This window comes from Styela clava, chromosome 6 (assembly GCF_964204865.1).
Source record: "Styela clava chromosome 6, kaStyClav1.hap1.2, whole genome shotgun sequence".
NCBI lineage: Eukaryota > Metazoa > Chordata > Ascidiacea > Stolidobranchia > Styelidae > Styela > Styela clava.
The window spans coordinates 4,597,032-4,615,018 of record NC_135255.1 but is presented as its reverse complement, the minus strand read 5'-3'; the positions used below and the strand labels follow the sequence as shown (position 1 = coordinate 4,615,018).

Genomic DNA, 17,987 nt, shown 5'->3' with positions numbered 1-17,987 from the left:
ACAATTATTCGAGAACTCGCATATATGGATATGAAGTATACGGATTATTTTGCTAAATTGTTATAGGTATTGTTGGGAAGTACGCTTTTGTCCGCAACTCATAAACCAATCGATTACAAATTTGCAATAATTAAAAAGACGGTAAAAATCGCTGCCGAGTACAAAATTTTTTTTTAATTTATTCGAACCATTCTTGGATCTAATACTTCACTCAAAACTATTCCGTTTTATTTTACTCAATGTGAACACATTTAGGGCGCGATGAGACACCTAATTTTACTTGTTCGCCAGTCTTTTCCCGGAATCTCTGTCCTGAGCCAAGGCGATAGCTTAGGACAGTAGTCGGCAACCACCGGTCCACGGCCCATCGCCGGTCCGCGGAAAGGTTACTACCGGTCCGCAGAAAAGTGACTCATAACGGACAAGGCCATAATAACACTTGTATAATTTAACAACACAAATCCGACAACAAGTTAGCACATCTTGTAATAAAAAAAAATTAGTTGTGGCTAAGCAAACATCAATAATGCAATTCTTGAATCTTGCGCACCAATATCTAACGAAAATGAGACTGTAGATATACCGGGAACATCATCCGAAGAAAAAAAATGTTCAATCGCAAGTACAGTAAATTGTATTTGTTATATATATGAATATATAGCCGTAAGTCAATGCAATGAAATTCGTCCAGTCTGCTAATTTGCGTACTTTGTCATATGTATAATTTAGGGATGCGACAAGATTCGGACTAGTGCTCGGATTCGTGGCCGATCATACGTCACGCGATAGTCAAGCGCAGACTGGTGGCGGATTAGACGAGAAATTCAACTTTTTCGTTCTGTTTTGCCACGAGACTGTCCAGCCTATTTTCTCTACGGTGAAATTAAAACTAGGCGCCAAAACTACAAATTCACGACGTCGTAAGAACTAAAAAACGTCAGCGAGAGTCAGCTGAATAAATTCCAGTGTTGCGTGTAGCTTGCCTTTCATTGCCAGACGTCGTTTAGTAAATGCTTACCACGTCCTATTTCAAGCATATACTTGATAATCCTCGAACAGTGATTAATCCGTAATCAGGGGTAACCATGTCGCACTGTTCGCCTTTTATCGAAGAATAGTTAGCTATTTTGTTACGATATATTTATAAGATACATTTATTCGATGCTTCCGCAGTTGGCAATTCTTTATTATTATCTCATTTGTCACGGAGATGGGCGTCTGTATCAGCGCCGACTGAAAAAGATAACATATAAGTAAAAGTTTCCCATAAAAAATTTGTTCTAAACGTGTGGGTTATGGCCCATATTTATCGTGACAGGACACGAGCGCGGCGTCGTCAGCAGTCGACGCGGCGGTAGATCAGAGTAACGTAACAAAGTATTTATTTCTTCAACGGGGAATAGGACCTATTTATACTAATTAAAACTAGCCGCTCAGCAAATGATTGTCTCGAAAGCAATAGTGTTTATGTGCAACGTTTTTAATTACATAGTCTTATCATACAGAATGAATATACGCGAACAACAGCATCACTTTATGTATTTATTTCGGAGCTATGTAAAAGTATTGGACTCGGGACTCGGACACGAGTCCAGCGCAAATACTCGGGATTCGGCCGAGCCGAACCTTTTTGGATTCGTCGCATCCCTAAATTATATATATATATACTAAGCTCTCAAATGAGGCAATGGAGCCCTCAAAACTTCTTCAAACGATGAGATTGTCTCGTAAACGACAGGATTGTCTTATATAGAGCAGTTGATTGAAATTTTAAATTATAATGAATTGAAAATAACACACGCGTTGTTACCTTTTTCTTTATGTGAGGTCGGGTTTTCAATATTAACTAGAAAACGAAATACCGAAGTAGGCTGGACGTAAGAAACCGTTTCGTGTATCACTGTCGCCCATGTCTCCGAATTGGTAACAGTTAAAAATTTGCAAACAAACGCAGATCTCGCATTAAATAGCATCACCTTTGTTTTGGAATATATTGTCAACTAAAATTTTCTAACGCGTAAAATTTATTACATAAGCTTAGTTCGGTTGTATAATGGTGGTCCGCCAAAATTTTGGTCAGGCTTTACCGGTCCGTCACTTAAAAAAAGGTTTCCGACCACTGGCTTAAGATATACCTTTCTGTTGATAATTGAATAAATATTTTTTCATTTAAAAACGGAAGTCTCAGCTTTTTTCAAACACATGTCAGAATATTTTCAAGCAAAAACAAAAAATAAAATATGAACAAACGCGCTAAGTTTCATTTCTGCTGGAATCATAATTTGATGCGGTTGTTCAGTGGCCTGTATCACATTTCATATAGGCCCACCACAAAATATGTTACGGAAATAAAGCAATTCAGCCATAGTCTTATTGGTAATCATCAGTATGCATGTGCGTAGATATTATCACAGACTCTTTCATTTCCTGTGTTTCCTTGGCTTCGTATAATTTCGTCATCTTGGGCCTGAAAATGACACAATATGATGATATGGGCAACTGTATGGAAATTTGGCAATTTCACCAATTCTCAATGGATCGTTAGAATAGCAAGCATGTCATACTGAACAGAGATGTTACGATATTATAATCTCGGAAATGCCATGTCTTCAAGGCCAGTAATAATCAATACTGAATTTCGCCTCATTTCGGTCAGATTCATCAAATAGCGTGCTTTGTAAAGCTCGGTTTGAATAATATTACAAGCACCCAATCACTTTCATTTTTTCTCCAAAATCGTTTGGCTCAGTCAAAGTTCATCTCCATTGTATTTCATCAATTCAACCTGTCAGTTTACGGAGCTTCCTTTTCACAAATGGGATGAAAAGGTCATTGGACGTAATGATCAAATGACGAAACAAAAGAATGCGGAAGCAATCGCGCTAGAAATAAACCGGTTCATATAGGAAATGAATAGGTTTACTGGTATATTAGTGAGTGAATATGTAGTCTGTCAGAGCGATCGAGCTCATATCCAGCACGGTTGTTTTAGCGAGCCATAATTTCGATAAAAACCATCCGCAAAGCGTATTCCCGGGACAGACCCAAAATATTATTTCACATCCTAAGCATGAAAATTGAATAAATCAAATATATTGACTGGAACAACATCTATGATAGCGTATGTGATCTGTCGTACAGTTTTTGACTTGGAATCATGTTTAGGAAACACGTTTGATTTCTTATTTCAATGTCAGGTCAACGGTCCTTACAACACCGGCAACAAAATGTAAAATTCTTTTATTGACAACAAAATGAATAACGTCATTTTGAAATTTAAAGTTTAATATTTATCTTTGTTCTTACCATGCTATATAAAATATTCTGCTCCAAGCTTGATTGCCGCTGTGTCCGATGTGAAACTTCATTTCTTGAGTTAGTCTTCCGATGTTTCCTGAATTACAATCCAAATCTTAGTTTTAATAACGCTGGGAAAGGCCTTCTCGCCATACCTCGCAGTAACCTCATATAAATACACTTCTTTGCAACATACTTGAAAAACCTTTATCGAAATTTGTTTAATATATGCTAAAATATTAATCCGAAATATGCGTGGCTGCACTATTTTAGATAAGCGTCTAAACATGCGTTGGTAATTACCAAAAAAGACTAAAAGAGACGTGGTGTTGTGGAAAATAGATATGAGTATAATGAGGCAAGTAGGAAAGCAGCTGTGAGTAAAATATATTAACTTATCATCCAACTATTATATGTAATCCGTAGTCATATTTAAAACAAAAGGTCAACTACTAGGCATGAGAAGAATTAGTGTTGACCGATGTTATTGAAAGTCTTACTGAGCTACAGGTGTAACGGTCATGCTATTTTGCTCTAATGTTTGATGTTGCAACTTTTTTGTTCGCTTCCCTTTACAAACCACTTTGCCTTGTTATGTGAAAAGCGCTTCATTTTTTTTAGCCGTAAAAGTTTAAACAATGAATAGTCGAAAAATCCTGAAAATCGATCTATACCCACCTTTTTAACATTATTATATAGTAAAATTCTATAACGCATAATAGGAACATTGCCGCTCCTACACATATAAAGGCCATTTTTAAATTATCATCCCCATCGTTTACCATGTCGTATCCGGAACCCGGTAACATTTTGCACTCTGAAAATTTTAAAAATATTTATCAATCATTTAGCTAATAATCAGTCAATCGGAATCTGTTTCGCATTCTCGTACTATTCTTTATATCATATTCATTTTGATTTTTTTTTGTTTAACGCTACTAATTAATTAGTGACGCACCTGCCCCAATCTTATATTATTGCATTTGTTTTTTATACAAGATATATGATTCTGTCAGCTTCATTGCGCAGAAAATACTTTATTAAAACGTTATTATTAAAATTTGTTATTAGGACTGACGCTCATACCATAGTTTTCCAGTATGACTCCATAATGTCTTGGGTCGTTAAATTCTACATCTATCCACTTTCCATTGAGAATATTCATTGCAACATAAGCGTATTTTTCTTTAGATGGATATCCATATTCCCAATTTGAAAATTCAGCTTGAGAATTATCATCTCTTTTCAGAGTTCCATAAAAATTGATTAGTCCTAGCCAAACATAGCAATTATCAGTAGAGTTTCCGCCTGGTTGACAATTTGTTCGGTTAAGAGAAGTACTGACAATCTCCAGAATATAGTTGTTGCTTTGTATATCGTTTGGGACAGCAGGTCTCCACCCTAGGTTGTTACATTGTGAAGCAATTAAAAATCTCATGACATGCGTTGCATAGGCTGTATAGCATTTATTCTCTCCGACACTCACTGAAAAATATAGTTATTGGGCATTTGAATATTAGTTACCATCTATATTTTACCAAACTCATTTAGCGTATAAAAATTTCCTGGCTACCTCTAACTGCAAGAATTATGTCCATTTTATTTGTAGCCTATAAGTGAATGCTTGTCCAAAGCTTTTTATGAACGACGTTATTATTTTACATTTTATTATTTTATAAGCCGTGGTTAGCCATATAATTAAGCTGTCTTATCGGCTTTTGCTTGTCTCCGGGTTGAATATGAAAATCTTATCCTAAACAATAAATTTGGCAAGATATTAGGCAAAAAAATCCCGGCACCACAAGCTTTATTAGCTCTTTTGCCCCAAGCTGAAGATTACCCAACGCCTTATTAAAGGCATTACGCCTCATTTACACCACAATAACCTATTTATTGATAATATGATACAGAATTGTACGTTGGATACGATCAGTGGAGAGTAGAAATGGTATATCACTTGAAAGGTAATAACATTTAATAAATATATATTTTAAATATTTATATATACAAATCCGTGGTCATTTTCAGGCAAAATAAATTAATTCAGGTTTACTCACGCCAGATTGCCGGTTTACACTGTCCGACGAGGAAAATAAATATTGCACATATTATACTTAAGTATATCTTCGTCGCCATCATAAGAACGTGCTTCTAATATGACTGCATGTTATTCTGTAAACGCTTATCAAAACGGAGCAACGTTAGTGACGTTATTTCACTGCGGGGGAGATTGATTCTAGCTCACTTCCTCTTACTGGTAATAAACATATCTTACTATGTAAATGGCGCTAAAGCGTGTATAATTTGGACCAATTGTTTGACCAGGTTTTTTGTAAAGTGCGCTTTTTGTAACAAACTTGGATTGACTTGGTTACTGATCAATGATCAACTCAATGATTAACTGTTTTTATATTTGAATTTTGTAGACTGGTACTTCCACCAGTTAATTCTTGCCCAACTGCTTGGTTTTTATGATTTCATACGCCTGTTTTATACACCCTATTTAGAATATAAAAAAAAAATGGAGAAACACAAGAAAAATTATTAGAAGTTGTAACACATCGGGTAACACAAATACATTATAACCCCAATCGCATCAACCATCGCTCACTTTTCCGGACACCGCGTGTATTTGCGTAATGTCGATATTAATTGATAAATCTCTGAACTGTGATCCAACTGTCTATATGACCCGGAACGGGAAATTAAAAAACAGCGCAATAATACAAACATTTCACATACCTACTTCATTTGTGCTCCATCAAAATTTGGGGTATATTGGAATACGACAAATTTCTAGCTGCTTTTGTCATTCGAAAGCCAAGGCCAGTTTAAACTTTATATAAAGAGAATAAAGTCAAATCCTGCCTATATATCTTGAACTTAATGGAATGGTAAAATTGTATAAAGAATATGGCCGTTTTTTCCGAGATATCAAGATTGAGTCAAATGTGAGCCAGATGCAGGTGCAATTTTATTCATGCTTATCTATCATGTAAACTAGGCTCCTTTGGGTTTCATGGCGGAAGCAAAGCACTGAATTTCAAATGCAAAACTTCTATTTATTCTTTTTTGACCTTGGTGAGCATGAATTTTTGTGAGTGTGAACATCTATCTTGTATGAATTTCCAAATAGAAAGCGCCACCAAGTTCACTGGATGAATAGGATTTTGGTATTCTCGGTAAAATGGCCACAGCTCTCGATAAAAAAAGGTAGTTATAACAAATATTTTTAATCGTTTATATAACTCTTGAGCCAAAATTAAGCAGGTTGGTGGAATGATATTATTTTAGGAATAGAAGTTTATTAGGTTCTATAGCGAATATGTTAGTTTTTAGTGCCATATATTAATTTTGGTATATATATATATATATATTTTTACATATTTGCTTGTCAGTTTCGCGAAATATTGCATCCCTTGCGCTTGCCCTTTATAAATATAGTTAACAGTTGTGTTTTTTTTTATCTCTGTGTCGACCCTTTATTTTCTATTAAAAAATATGTAGAACACAAATATTTCGAGGTAAAAATTTAAGTAGATAGATGGGTTTACTGTATAGCAGGTTTACTATAGAGTAGTGATTCCCAAAGTGGTAGAGCCCTGGATTCTTTGATTTCCGACCCCTTATATGGTGAAAATGGGAATTTTCAGCCGTGACACCATTGCTATCAAAACAACGAAATCGCCTTTCCATCAGAAAACGGAGTGATTTGAGATGTACCTGACGAAAATGTAACTAAATATTAAAAAACTCGCTGAAGACCACCAAGCTCATGCATCTCATTAAAAAAAACTATGAACTAGGATTTGTCTTCTTGTTTATTTGGTCTGTAATATAAAACCTGCTTCTGTTCGTTCATTTTTAGTATTTTTGTATTGTCGCTCTTTATTCTAAATTTAGGTTGGTTAAAGATCACTCCTTTGTTTATCTTCAGCACCTCGTCGCCGATAATTATATATTAACTCGTTTTTCTCAGTGGTTTCACAGTTCCGTATACAAGGCATATATATATGTCGAAAGCAGTTTGTGATTTGAAGAGAATATTCACCGACGTAAAGGTGTTCAAGGTCTAAATAACACATCACACTGACGAAAACAATCGGCGATTTAAAACAAATAGTAGAACGTTATTACCGACTTTTTCATTATGCTAAGAATTTCTTTTGGTCACAGTTAAAGTATATTTTATATGCCCATGAACAAAAAAAGTGTCTAAATCTAGTAACGGGCTTGCGGGCCGGATGAAACGTTGCTGCGGGCCGGATGTGGCCCGCGGGCCGCAACTTGCCCAGGCCTGCGAATGGCGTGTTTGTTATTTTTAGTTCTATATTAACATATTACAGATTGCTCCATTTTTAATTCGAAAGTAAAACATAGCACGAATGTAAAACAGGAAAAAGCGTGTACGGAATCACATCTTTTAAGTGACTTTATTATGCTAGAACTTGTTGTGGTTTTGTGTTTGACTACTCGGAACGCTTCGAAATTTTGTGTGAAACGTCCAAATACGTAATAATGCAATACGAAAATTTTCACTTTTATGTGGCGGCAGTGTGGACAAAACACGTAGCCTACTAGTCGATTTAACAAAGCGCTTTCGCAACTGATCGAAACCTAAAGGATCATAATTACTCGGTCAAGGCCCCGCCTGTCAATCAATACCATCATTATCAAACATCTGATTAAGGTGCAATCGCCGAATAAAGCAACTTCGCTTTGTATTTTCGAAAGTCAAAATCACAAACCAACATAATTTCACGCAACCTGGCAAAAAGCCGTTCCGCGTACCATCGGGTCAACTACTCATTGGGATGTAATATGATAAAAAAGCTATAAAAAGGGAAATATTATTGGCGCTCGTACCATTGTTACACAATCACATTGACTAATACCGGTACCTGCCGACCAGCTGGAAATGTACCGCGCCACTTTACCGAGCAATTTTGGCGCCGTTTTGACAATAAATGGTCGAGTTATTGCTGAAAAATCGGAAGAACAAACTTCACTTCTTAACTTTCAAATCCTTGTCACTTATGTGCGCATGTTTGAAAGAAATTAGGCGACCCTAGAAAATCTTCACGCGACCCCATTGGGGGTCGCGACCCACAGTTTGGGAACCGCTGCTAGAGAGTATATAATGTGTATAATTCGTCACGCTAATAACCGAATTGCGTAAGTCATTCTTAGCAGTTTTGAGAAAAACGTAAAAAACTTCCTAATGGTATTGATATGCCATTGGGAGTCAATAATTCGTCATAGTTCAATTTTTTGATCGTAGCCGGATTTAAGTTAATTTGTATGACGCAGTCATGTGACGTCATAATGGCGCCTGTGAAACGTCATAATGGCGTCCTGAAAATAAACAATCCAAAAACGAATGAATTCTTAGCATATACGATGTCTAATCCCTAAAATAGCTAATCTGTTTCAATTACATTTTTTTTATGTTTAAAAATATATATTTCATCAATATGACACGCTCTGCACATCCACCGAAATAAGACTAAAGTTAAATATAAAGAATAAAACAGTAATGTACCCTTATATAAAAGCCAACCAAGGTAAATTGGACTCAGACAGTGAATATCACAAGTGCACGCCTTCCTATACTGTAGTATAAATTGAAATTTATAAGCGCTTAGCTAGAATCTGAGATGCAAAAACTCGAAAATCCTTCGCCGAGGTTACTTTGTGACGTCGCAATAGTCCTGCGTTAACAATGATAACAAAATATCTATTTTTATGGGTTTCGGAATTCTTAAAATAAAATCTGAGTTAACAGACAGGTGCGCAGCATTACATAAATACCTATTTTATGAAAACTCAAAACCGCCAAAAATGACTTACGCAATTCGGTTATTAGCGTGACGATATGTAGGAAGAACAAAACATAGTAAATTAGTACATAGGTAGGTAGGTTCAAGCTTTGCGATCGAAGTAGGAAAGCGGTTGAGATTGGTCTAATTTTTTATCCATGAACCTATAATTTTGATGACGCCAAATTGTTTCAGAACGATTTTTTCTAATATTAATTAGCGAGTATGTTTAATAGCGTAAAAATAAGCTCCAAGCTATGAATCAAATTTTCATCCCACTCAAGTTTCCGTGGCAATTTTTTTTTTTTTAAATTTAAGTCAGATCGTTTTGAACGGAAAGTCAAACATAAATTCTCCGTCTTAGAAATGCTTGCGAACTTATTCCGGGTCATGACGAATTGATCCAGGTGCTCTAAATCTCCTGGGTTCTGCATCGATCGTTTCATTGGCCTTTACAAAGCAATAATTTACTAACAATTATATATCGTATTTATGGTAAACCAGTTTTTCATTGCAAATTCGCCTCAAAACGATTCTTTACTGTTTGATTTATTGAGCGATCTTTTGCACAACCACCATACGTATAAAACTCTTTTACTTATTATTTCATTTAATATATTGCATTGAACAAAAATATGAAATTTATTAATATCGACAATGCAAAACAAAATGAATAAAGTATTAGGATATTGATGAACTATTCCTAATACTGTTTTGAATAAACCAAGGTGTGATATAATTCTGTATTTCAAATCTTCCTCTGTGTTGTTTTGATTGCTTGCCATTTGATTTCACTGAATTATCTAAAGCATAACATAGTGAAATTTGTGAAAATTTGTGATACGATGTAATCTTATCTTAAGCAAAATACCCACCTTATGATTTAGTAGAAACACTATCGTCACTCTCAAAATCATCCTGTGTAGATAGACGCAAACAAAATAAAATTTATCTTATTAGGCTTTTATATATATGGGATATGAGCTCTAGTAATGTTTGAAGTGATTCCAATTTATACTTATAACTCTAATACATTTGGATTATACGCTTCTGAAACGAAAGGCACACTCAAAATACATCATTGTATAATTTCATTTTTTTTTATAAATCTTCACCTCACTATATCCTACCGATGGAAAGTTATAAACAAATATTTACTTCGTATAAAGCTTTGTAATATTCGTCGTCCATTTTCTGATCTTTCTCGGACTGAAAACATTGAAATTAGGTTTATTGTTATGTAGAATCGGCAAAAAAGTTCGCGTTAAAAACATGACACAACAGCACAATAATCTGGGTATGGCTTACAAATTGAAATACTTACAGATGATTTGCATGAATCATCATCGTCACTTTCAAAGTCATCCTAGAAGAAAATATGCAAACCAATTCATATCTTGTGATTTTATTCTAACGCAGTGAAAATGCCAACTGCTAAAATATTGTTATAGAGCAGCATATATGGAAACTTATTCATCAACTGTCAATTGCTAAAAGCTGCCATCTGCTTATATACTCCAATATAAAATGTTGTTCACAATTCTTTAAATAATATATTTACATTACACTACATTTAGTAACACCACGAGTAAAATAACAATTCGACAACTTGATATTATGTTCCAGCGTTACAGCAGAATGTGCAAGGCATTGAATACTTTAATTTCACAATTGAATGGAATTAAAGTAAGTTCTGGACATATAAATCATTTATACTAAATGTGATTGCTTTTTTATACCCTCACGTAAAAAACTCCTAATAATTTGATTTGAAGAACTTCTGGTGACTAAAATGATAAAAGTAATTACCTCATAATATGATTCGTCGTATTTGACGTCCATTTCTTGATCTTCTTTGGTCTGAAAATGGTAATAATCAAAGTTTATGTCGTGTAAAACTAGTACAAATAAATAACAAATTATTGTTTCATCCCCAAGTCGCTTTTTAGGCATTCAACCAAAATAAACAAATTTGTTATATATACCTCCTCCTTGTTCTGTTTCAATTCGTATATTTCCTTCTCCTCTTTTATCCCATCGTCAGTTTCCTAAAATATTCAACCGAAATACAAATCAAAAAATGAATATCTAATCCTAATATGAAAAAATCAATACAAGAGATACATTGGTTTACAAATGAAACTGCTGATAGTCAAAATAGCAGATAGCAACGTTGTTGGCATTGAAACAAACTCCACTGGGAAACAGATGACGTGATTTTGGAGCTCTCCTATCGAGAAGAATGTTTAGCTTAACTCCAAGTGTTTGTATTTCACTCACAGCACATCAGAAAAAATAGAGTTAAGGTTGAAAATCATTGCTCCAACAGAATATTGGAATACTTATATGTGGTTCTTATGAATTTCGAAAATATTTTCGTAAAAAAAAAGTTAATTTCTACCGCTGATGTAGAATCTCGTCGAGGCATGTCGTTAATTGGCTTCAGTTTTTCTTTTCCAGTGGAATTTTTCTTAAGAACAAAATACGTTTTGTTAACAATTACCTTCATTTCTGGTTTAATATATTATTATCATTAGATTGAAAAAATACTGTGACTATAACAATTACGTTAAAATACCTAAACACGAAAATTTACAGCGAGATTTGCATTAACTGAAGTAACTCAACATCAAATCCTCTGAGAGGATAAGAAACAATTCACGAAGGATTGAAAATTTCAAATTTGACTAATTCTTGCTATTGATTTTGCGCGCTTTGGAATCTTGCTTTTGATTCCCGTAGTTAGAGAACGCCGTATAAAATAAATACTAACCAATGATTTTCTAAAATCTTCATCGTGACTCTCATCCTGAAAAAACAATTATGAGAATTTCTTCAATATAAGGATTCTCAATTGGAAATCATTCGGGCAGTGTGAAAAATAAACGGACCGATAGAATATAAATGAACAAACAAATGCCAAAGTAACTGTTATCCGTTCCCCATATACTTCTGCTATCCCAGCTGATTCATTGCCCTACATTGAGTTTCTTTAGATTTAGTTTAATATTGTAAATAATTAGATTGCACATATTTAGGATTCAATATGACATTTATGATATTTACTTCATAGTCAGCTTCGTAATTATGGTCGTCCAGTTTCGAAACCATTTCGGCCTGAAAATAAAAACCAATTAGTGAAAATATATTGACTAATTAATGAATATATATCGAAGCAATTTGAGGAAAATATTATCAAATATTTTTATCGAGTGATTACGGAAATCAACATAATTATTAGAAATGTAATGTCCCCTAGGTTTTAGCTATATTTTCTCAATGCGTATCCTCTGCCCATATGCGTACTAAAAACAATTTTTTACCTTTGGTTTTCCATTTGTAACTCCGCAAGTCTGTGTTGATTTGTTGTCAAATTTCTGGAAAAAAAAACACAAAATTGAATTGTTACACTAACAACAAAATAACTCGATGTATGTGCTACGCCCCATGAAAATAAAAAATTGTATACAACTCCTACCTTAGTTCTGTGTCGATCTCTCTTGTCTGTTGCCTGTAAGAAGGATTTGTATAAGTAAACGTGAACCCTATATAATCGCTTATAGCAATGTTTAGGAATGCTAGTTGGCAGTTTGGTAGAGTTTCATGCTGGATTGTATGTTATTCAAACCACCCCCTTAACTGACGTATGATCTGTATAGTTGAAGGCCGGTATAATCTCTACTGAGATAAATATTCAAGTTTAAAGCAAAATAAAAAGTTATAAATAAAACTTAATAAATATTTAACCGCAATTTAATCCGATGAGAATTTGTAATGTAGTATATACATGCTCAGTGCTCATTGGCAAATGGGTTAGATCTAAATAAACAATGTTTATCTCCGATTAAAAAATCTTAAGAAAGTTAGTGATATTATTGTTATCATATCAGTTACAAAATTTCACGACATCAAATTGGATTTTACCCGTTTCTTTGTAGATCTGAGAAAATTTTCTAGTCTTCTCGTTGTATTAACGAGTGATTTTATCTGCTTTTCTGTCTCAGCTATGGTGTCGAATTTGAAGTTGCCGAACGCGTCTCCGATAGAAAAATCTGAAGCAATAAATTTAAATAAAAAACGACTAATAATGTGAAATATTTTATGTAAGCTCTCCACTACAGAAAAAATGATTGACAGATAAGCCAAGACTTTCTATGTATACCTCTGTGGCATATATTTTCAGCTGGTATCACTGTTTTCACTGGTTCAGAACTACCATTTCTTTTCGCATTTAGTTGGTTCTGTTTTTCGTTGACATACTTCAAGCTTTTTTCGAACCATAATTTTGCCGAAACAATTGATTCCAAACCGCGCATTAATAATTTTTTCTGGTCTTCTAATTGTTTCATAAATTTCATCTGCAAAAATGATTGAGGTAATGAATTATTTCCATTTATTTAAGAAATCACGCCAGACACCAACTAAACAACTTTGGCGTCTTTGGGTACGTACGTACCAAATCGTCGTCTATTCCTGCTGTAACTGCGTTGCGTTGAATCTTTGTGTCCAGTTCTTCAAGCGACAGACAAGGCTGCGGTAATATTCCAGTGGTAAAGGATGGAACAGAGTTTGGTGGCGGCGTGACTTGCTGCACTCCCATAGTCTTAGAATCTAACATAATTGAAAACATACATACCGTATATATAATTGTATTAGGTCTATACATAATCATCCCATGCAAATTATCATTAGACGAAGATTTCAGATATGCAGTTGTGTGTCGATGACAAACATAATAACAGCGTAAACATGGGAGTTGACAACACGATTCTGCCCCCAAAAGGGACAGAACAGAAAAAGTTTAGCGCGTGCTCAACTGTGGGCAATTATAGTAGACTTACAATAAAATCAATTCTCACAGATTGAAAATTATATATATATCACAAAACAGAAAAAATTAGAATACTTGGAGTAACTGGGGGCGCAACAAATGGATTCTCATTGCCGTGGTCAGTCTCATTTTTCATATTTCCTGTTTTTGAATCACCGTGAGAAGTCGATAATGCAGACGCCAATTCTCCAACATTCGTTGTAGAGAGTTTTCCGACGTCGTCACTACTGGTATTTCTGGAATAATATTAATAGCCTGATAGTTTATAGAAAATTATTTTTTAATTATGAGCAAAATGCCATTTTGTAATTAATAAATATCAAAAATCACTCTCGAACTCAATAACTCTTTCTCGGCCATTGATAAAAAGTTGTGATATCTGCTAATCTATCATGGCCTGTTTAGCTAATTTTGGCGAAACTCTAACCTCGAGGTTGGCAATGCAACATCGGGTATTACAGGTGGTGGGAAAAGAGCATTGTCCTCTTCTGAAAATTTCTCACGGACCTGCTCGTCCCCGGACGTAGATGTTCTGCACAAAAATCATTCATATAAAAAAAAATTATTTTAATTTCTGAAATAATATATTTATATTTTTGCACAGATCGCAATCTAATTGAACTGTTAGGCTGCATTTTATCTAAACTGTATGTATCATAGAAAAACAAGGCTCTCTCTCTGAAAGAGGTCAGTGATTGTTAGGGCCGATTGTTTACCCGATTCCGGTATGATTCTTTCCATTTTCTTGAATCCCGGTATCGTTCTGAGTCTTTTTAGTATTTGGAATCTGTGTACATTAATTATTAAACAACATTCATTCGTGGATTCATGCATTTGGAATTGATGGATGCCAGCAAAACCACGATAGCATCGCACGTTGACTATTTCAGACTGAAACTGATTATTAACAGTCTAACGAATAGTGGTTGAATAAACATATCAGACCTTGGGACTTGAATAGAAAGCTTGAACTCGGAAGCGATATGCACCACGCCATAAAAATTGTTATTTTATTTGTGGTATTACGACCATGTTGATTCATCATAACACTGTCGCTTGAAGAGGGGGTGATGGTTTTCAGAATGCATATCGATGTAGTGATTTGAAAAATTAACTCTGAAGTGTTTCGTAAAATAAACCAGATTCCATATATCGCAGAGCGTTATTCTAACCAATAAAAGACGATATATATACCATAATACCTTGTCGGCCCTGTGAGCATCCTCGTCCACGATGTCCACGGTCGACAATTTACGGCATTGAGAGAATGTCTGATAGAAGTATTTAACATGAATGAATTGAACTGAGAGTACTTTGTCATATATAGGTATTGTAATACGAAATCAAGGATTCACCCACAAGCATATACATGAACACATCATAGGCCTATACATACATTCCAATTATATGTATTCTATTACTTACAAATTCATCGTGACCACGGTTCTGTTGGTAAAAGTGACTGATATAAAGTATCATGTTGCATGCTTTTACATCAGAAAAATATCCGATAGTATTTGGATTATACAATCATTTATATATATATAAATCATACATATATATATATATATATATATATATACTTTTGATTACATATCTTCCGGACTCACCAAGACTTTGTTAGCCTTCACCATTCCTCTGCCGAACCATGAAGCAAATGCATATATACAATGCACCGCAGTCAAATAAGATGAAGCTTCATCTTGTTTCTAAGAAATTAATTTAACAAAATTGAATAATGTGTTGCGAGAACGTTAATATTCAAGAATGCTTTCTTGATATCATTGAATATGTAAAACGGGCCTGGGAACTAGATTTAAAACTCCGAATTTTAAACTTCGTGGGGCCGTTAAGTTTCCCGTCATTGGGTGGAGTAGTGACATCAAACCAGAAGTCGAGAGTCGTAATTTCTCCCGGAAACGACACAATTATCATAGCCTACTCTTAACTTCTGTTATTACCTAGTCAAAATATGTATTACCAGTCGAGTTAGTAGTCGCTCCTATTCGGGATGGGATTTACTAGAAGCCCAAATAGAAGCAGTGATTCTGTCCTACTCCAAGTACGCGTATTTGATACATACTTCTCGATTGAGACTCATAGTAGCACATAAAAGAATGAAAATGCGATTGGGATGGACGATATCCCTTGCGTAACGACTGCAAAATTTCAGTGTTTGAAATTTCAGTGAAACTGTTCACCCTCTACAGGAGGTATAGGAAAATCGCTGGTATGGCCATGGAGAACAACGGCCAATTAAAAAATTGTGGAATATCAGATTGATCTTTTAATTGACGAATATTCACGGAGGCATTAGAGCCTAATTCTTTTATGCGTTTTATACGCATTCTACTCTGAAAAAGGATTATAGTACTGATAAAACCTTTACTTCAGCGATTTTCCGGATAGAAGATATATATAAATATTATGAAAGTGATGTTGACACAGTCAAGTGATCTGTTCACTGAAGTTGTTCAAACTCTGGGTTCTTACGCTTCTTTTCAGCTTCTACACTTTGCTTCATCATGCCGAGCCACCAGCGTTCGCGTTCGGCTCACATATAACTTACTGGTTTGTTAGTGTTCGATAAGTTTGAAGACATTCTGATGTTCACGAAAATTTTATGTTTATTTCGATGTTAATATCATTGGATTTTCATTACCGCCATTGCTGATGAACGAGCGTGTTTAAGGCTCAGTCCACACTCAAAGAGCAAAATCTGCACACGCGAGGAAGAGAAAGCAGCGGATTTCTAATCCGTCGTGATGGGTTCAAACTTTGAAAAGTTTTGAGAATTTTTGAAAGATCATGGAGAGCAAAAATTGTAAGAATCTGTAGCCATTTCTTTTTGTTGAATTTCACAAATTTTGTATAGTAAATAATATTTTTATTGGGAAAACTCAACTAAGACATGGTAAGCAATTCATTTGATTGTTATATAGGCCGCCTTGATTCTGTTTTAAAGTTGAAATATAAATTTGCTTGCTAATCCGTCCAATGAGCATATATACAATGAGTGGAAACTTGCAAAGATTTGCTCATTATGGCATTGTTCCCTGCATTTTTACGTCGTCCAGCTAAATGGTTCGTTGCATATTAAGAAAACGCGTTGCTCGCTGCCAAAATTCCTTGCTTCAGCCGAGTCGGGTGCGAATTTGGCCGTATTACCTTGACTTGAGGTCTTTAATTCTTCAATACATATTTGATTTTGGGTTTCGAAGTATGGTACGCTGAAAGCATACAACTATGAGCCTATGCTTACTGGAGAGAGGGATTTTGGCAGCGAGCAATGAGTTTTCTCCATATGCAACGAACCATTTAGCTGGACGACGTAAAACATGCAGGGAACAATGCCATAATGAGCAAATCTTTGCAAGTTTCCACTCATTGTATATATGCTCATTGATCCGTCCTAACACATAGCCATATCAGACAGTGGCGTATCTAGGGTATCTTTATTACTATCTTTATCAGTGTTTCCCGGTCTGATTTGACTCGTGAGCATTTGATAAATATTCAGACTACTGCTCGCTATCTTGGAAAGATCTCTCGTGATTGGTGTAGGTGTGCCAACCCACCCCTATTGGTGTTGCACTCGAACTCTGCTTCACAAATGCGGCATATGTACACTTGGCATTACTTTGAGCCAGAATATAATTTCAAGTTCATCACTTCTTACCAACTTATTTGACTACATTCATTTAGTTAGATCGAAAAATAAGTTAACTTACTTCAGCGGAAGATTTTCTAAATCTTCGCCCTCGCCTCTTTCTCCCGCATGACACCCTGTGTCCTTCGTCGTTGTCTTGGGTAACGATACCCACTTTGTTTCGTTTTAGTGGCATATTAAGCAAGCATGCTGCCAAAAATACCGAATAAAATGTCGACTTAAGCAAAAAGTTACAATTACCCCAAAATCGTATACTTATTACGTCACAATAGGACACGGGATGTTTATGCCAATCAGCAGTGACATATTTATCAATCATATCCTGAATGTCAAAAGGCTTTATAAGGTTTAGGTTTGAGTTGAGTGAAAA

The 17,987-nt window shown here is 35.0% G+C and overlaps 2 protein-coding genes across 5 annotated transcripts; both read right to left on the bottom strand.

Annotated features, from left to right (window-relative positions):
• Positions 1-743: 743 nt before the first annotated feature.
• Positions 744-5,493, bottom strand: LOC120331222 (uncharacterized). 2 transcript variants are annotated; one of them, XM_039398296.2, is made up of 5 exons: positions 5,355-5,493; positions 4,384-4,782; positions 3,976-4,114; positions 3,307-3,394; positions 748-2,467 (listed from the first exon to the last, which is right to left on the bottom strand). In XM_039398296.2, exons 1-5 carry the CDS (start codon positions 5,434-5,436, stop codon positions 2,384-2,386), a joined length of 792 nt encoding a protein of 263 aa, XP_039254230.1. In that variant the 5' UTR covers positions 5,437-5,493; the 3' UTR covers positions 748-2,383. The 2 variants fall into 2 exon arrangements, with proteins under 2 accessions (XP_039254231.1, XP_039254230.1); XM_039398297.2 differs by lacking the exon at positions 3,976-4,114 and having other exon boundaries at positions 744-2,467.
• A 4,301-nt stretch (positions 5,494-9,794) lies between these two features.
• LOC120331194 (uncharacterized) lies at positions 9,795-17,811 on the bottom strand. Of its 3 annotated transcripts, XM_039398261.2 has the most exons (20): positions 17,679-17,811; positions 15,558-15,656; positions 15,150-15,218; positions 14,664-14,734; positions 14,375-14,479; positions 14,023-14,183; positions 13,573-13,727; positions 13,279-13,474; positions 13,041-13,168; positions 12,595-12,627; positions 12,440-12,493; positions 12,183-12,233; positions 11,890-11,925; positions 11,518-11,586; positions 11,102-11,164; positions 10,926-10,976; positions 10,441-10,482; positions 10,275-10,325; positions 9,992-10,034; positions 9,795-9,919 (listed from the first exon to the last, which is right to left on the bottom strand). In XM_039398261.2, the coding sequence occupies exons 1-19, from the start codon at positions 17,790-17,792 to the stop codon at positions 9,993-9,995; spliced, it is 1,590 nt and encodes a 529-aa protein (XP_039254195.2). In that variant the 5' UTR covers positions 17,793-17,811; the 3' UTR covers positions 9,795-9,919; position 9,992. The 3 variants fall into 3 exon arrangements, with proteins under 3 accessions (XP_039254195.2, XP_077970156.1, XP_039254197.2); XM_078114030.1 differs by lacking the exon at positions 14,375-14,479; XM_039398263.2 differs by lacking the exons at positions 14,664-14,734; positions 17,679-17,811.
• Between the last annotated feature and the right edge of the window lie 176 nt (positions 17,812-17,987).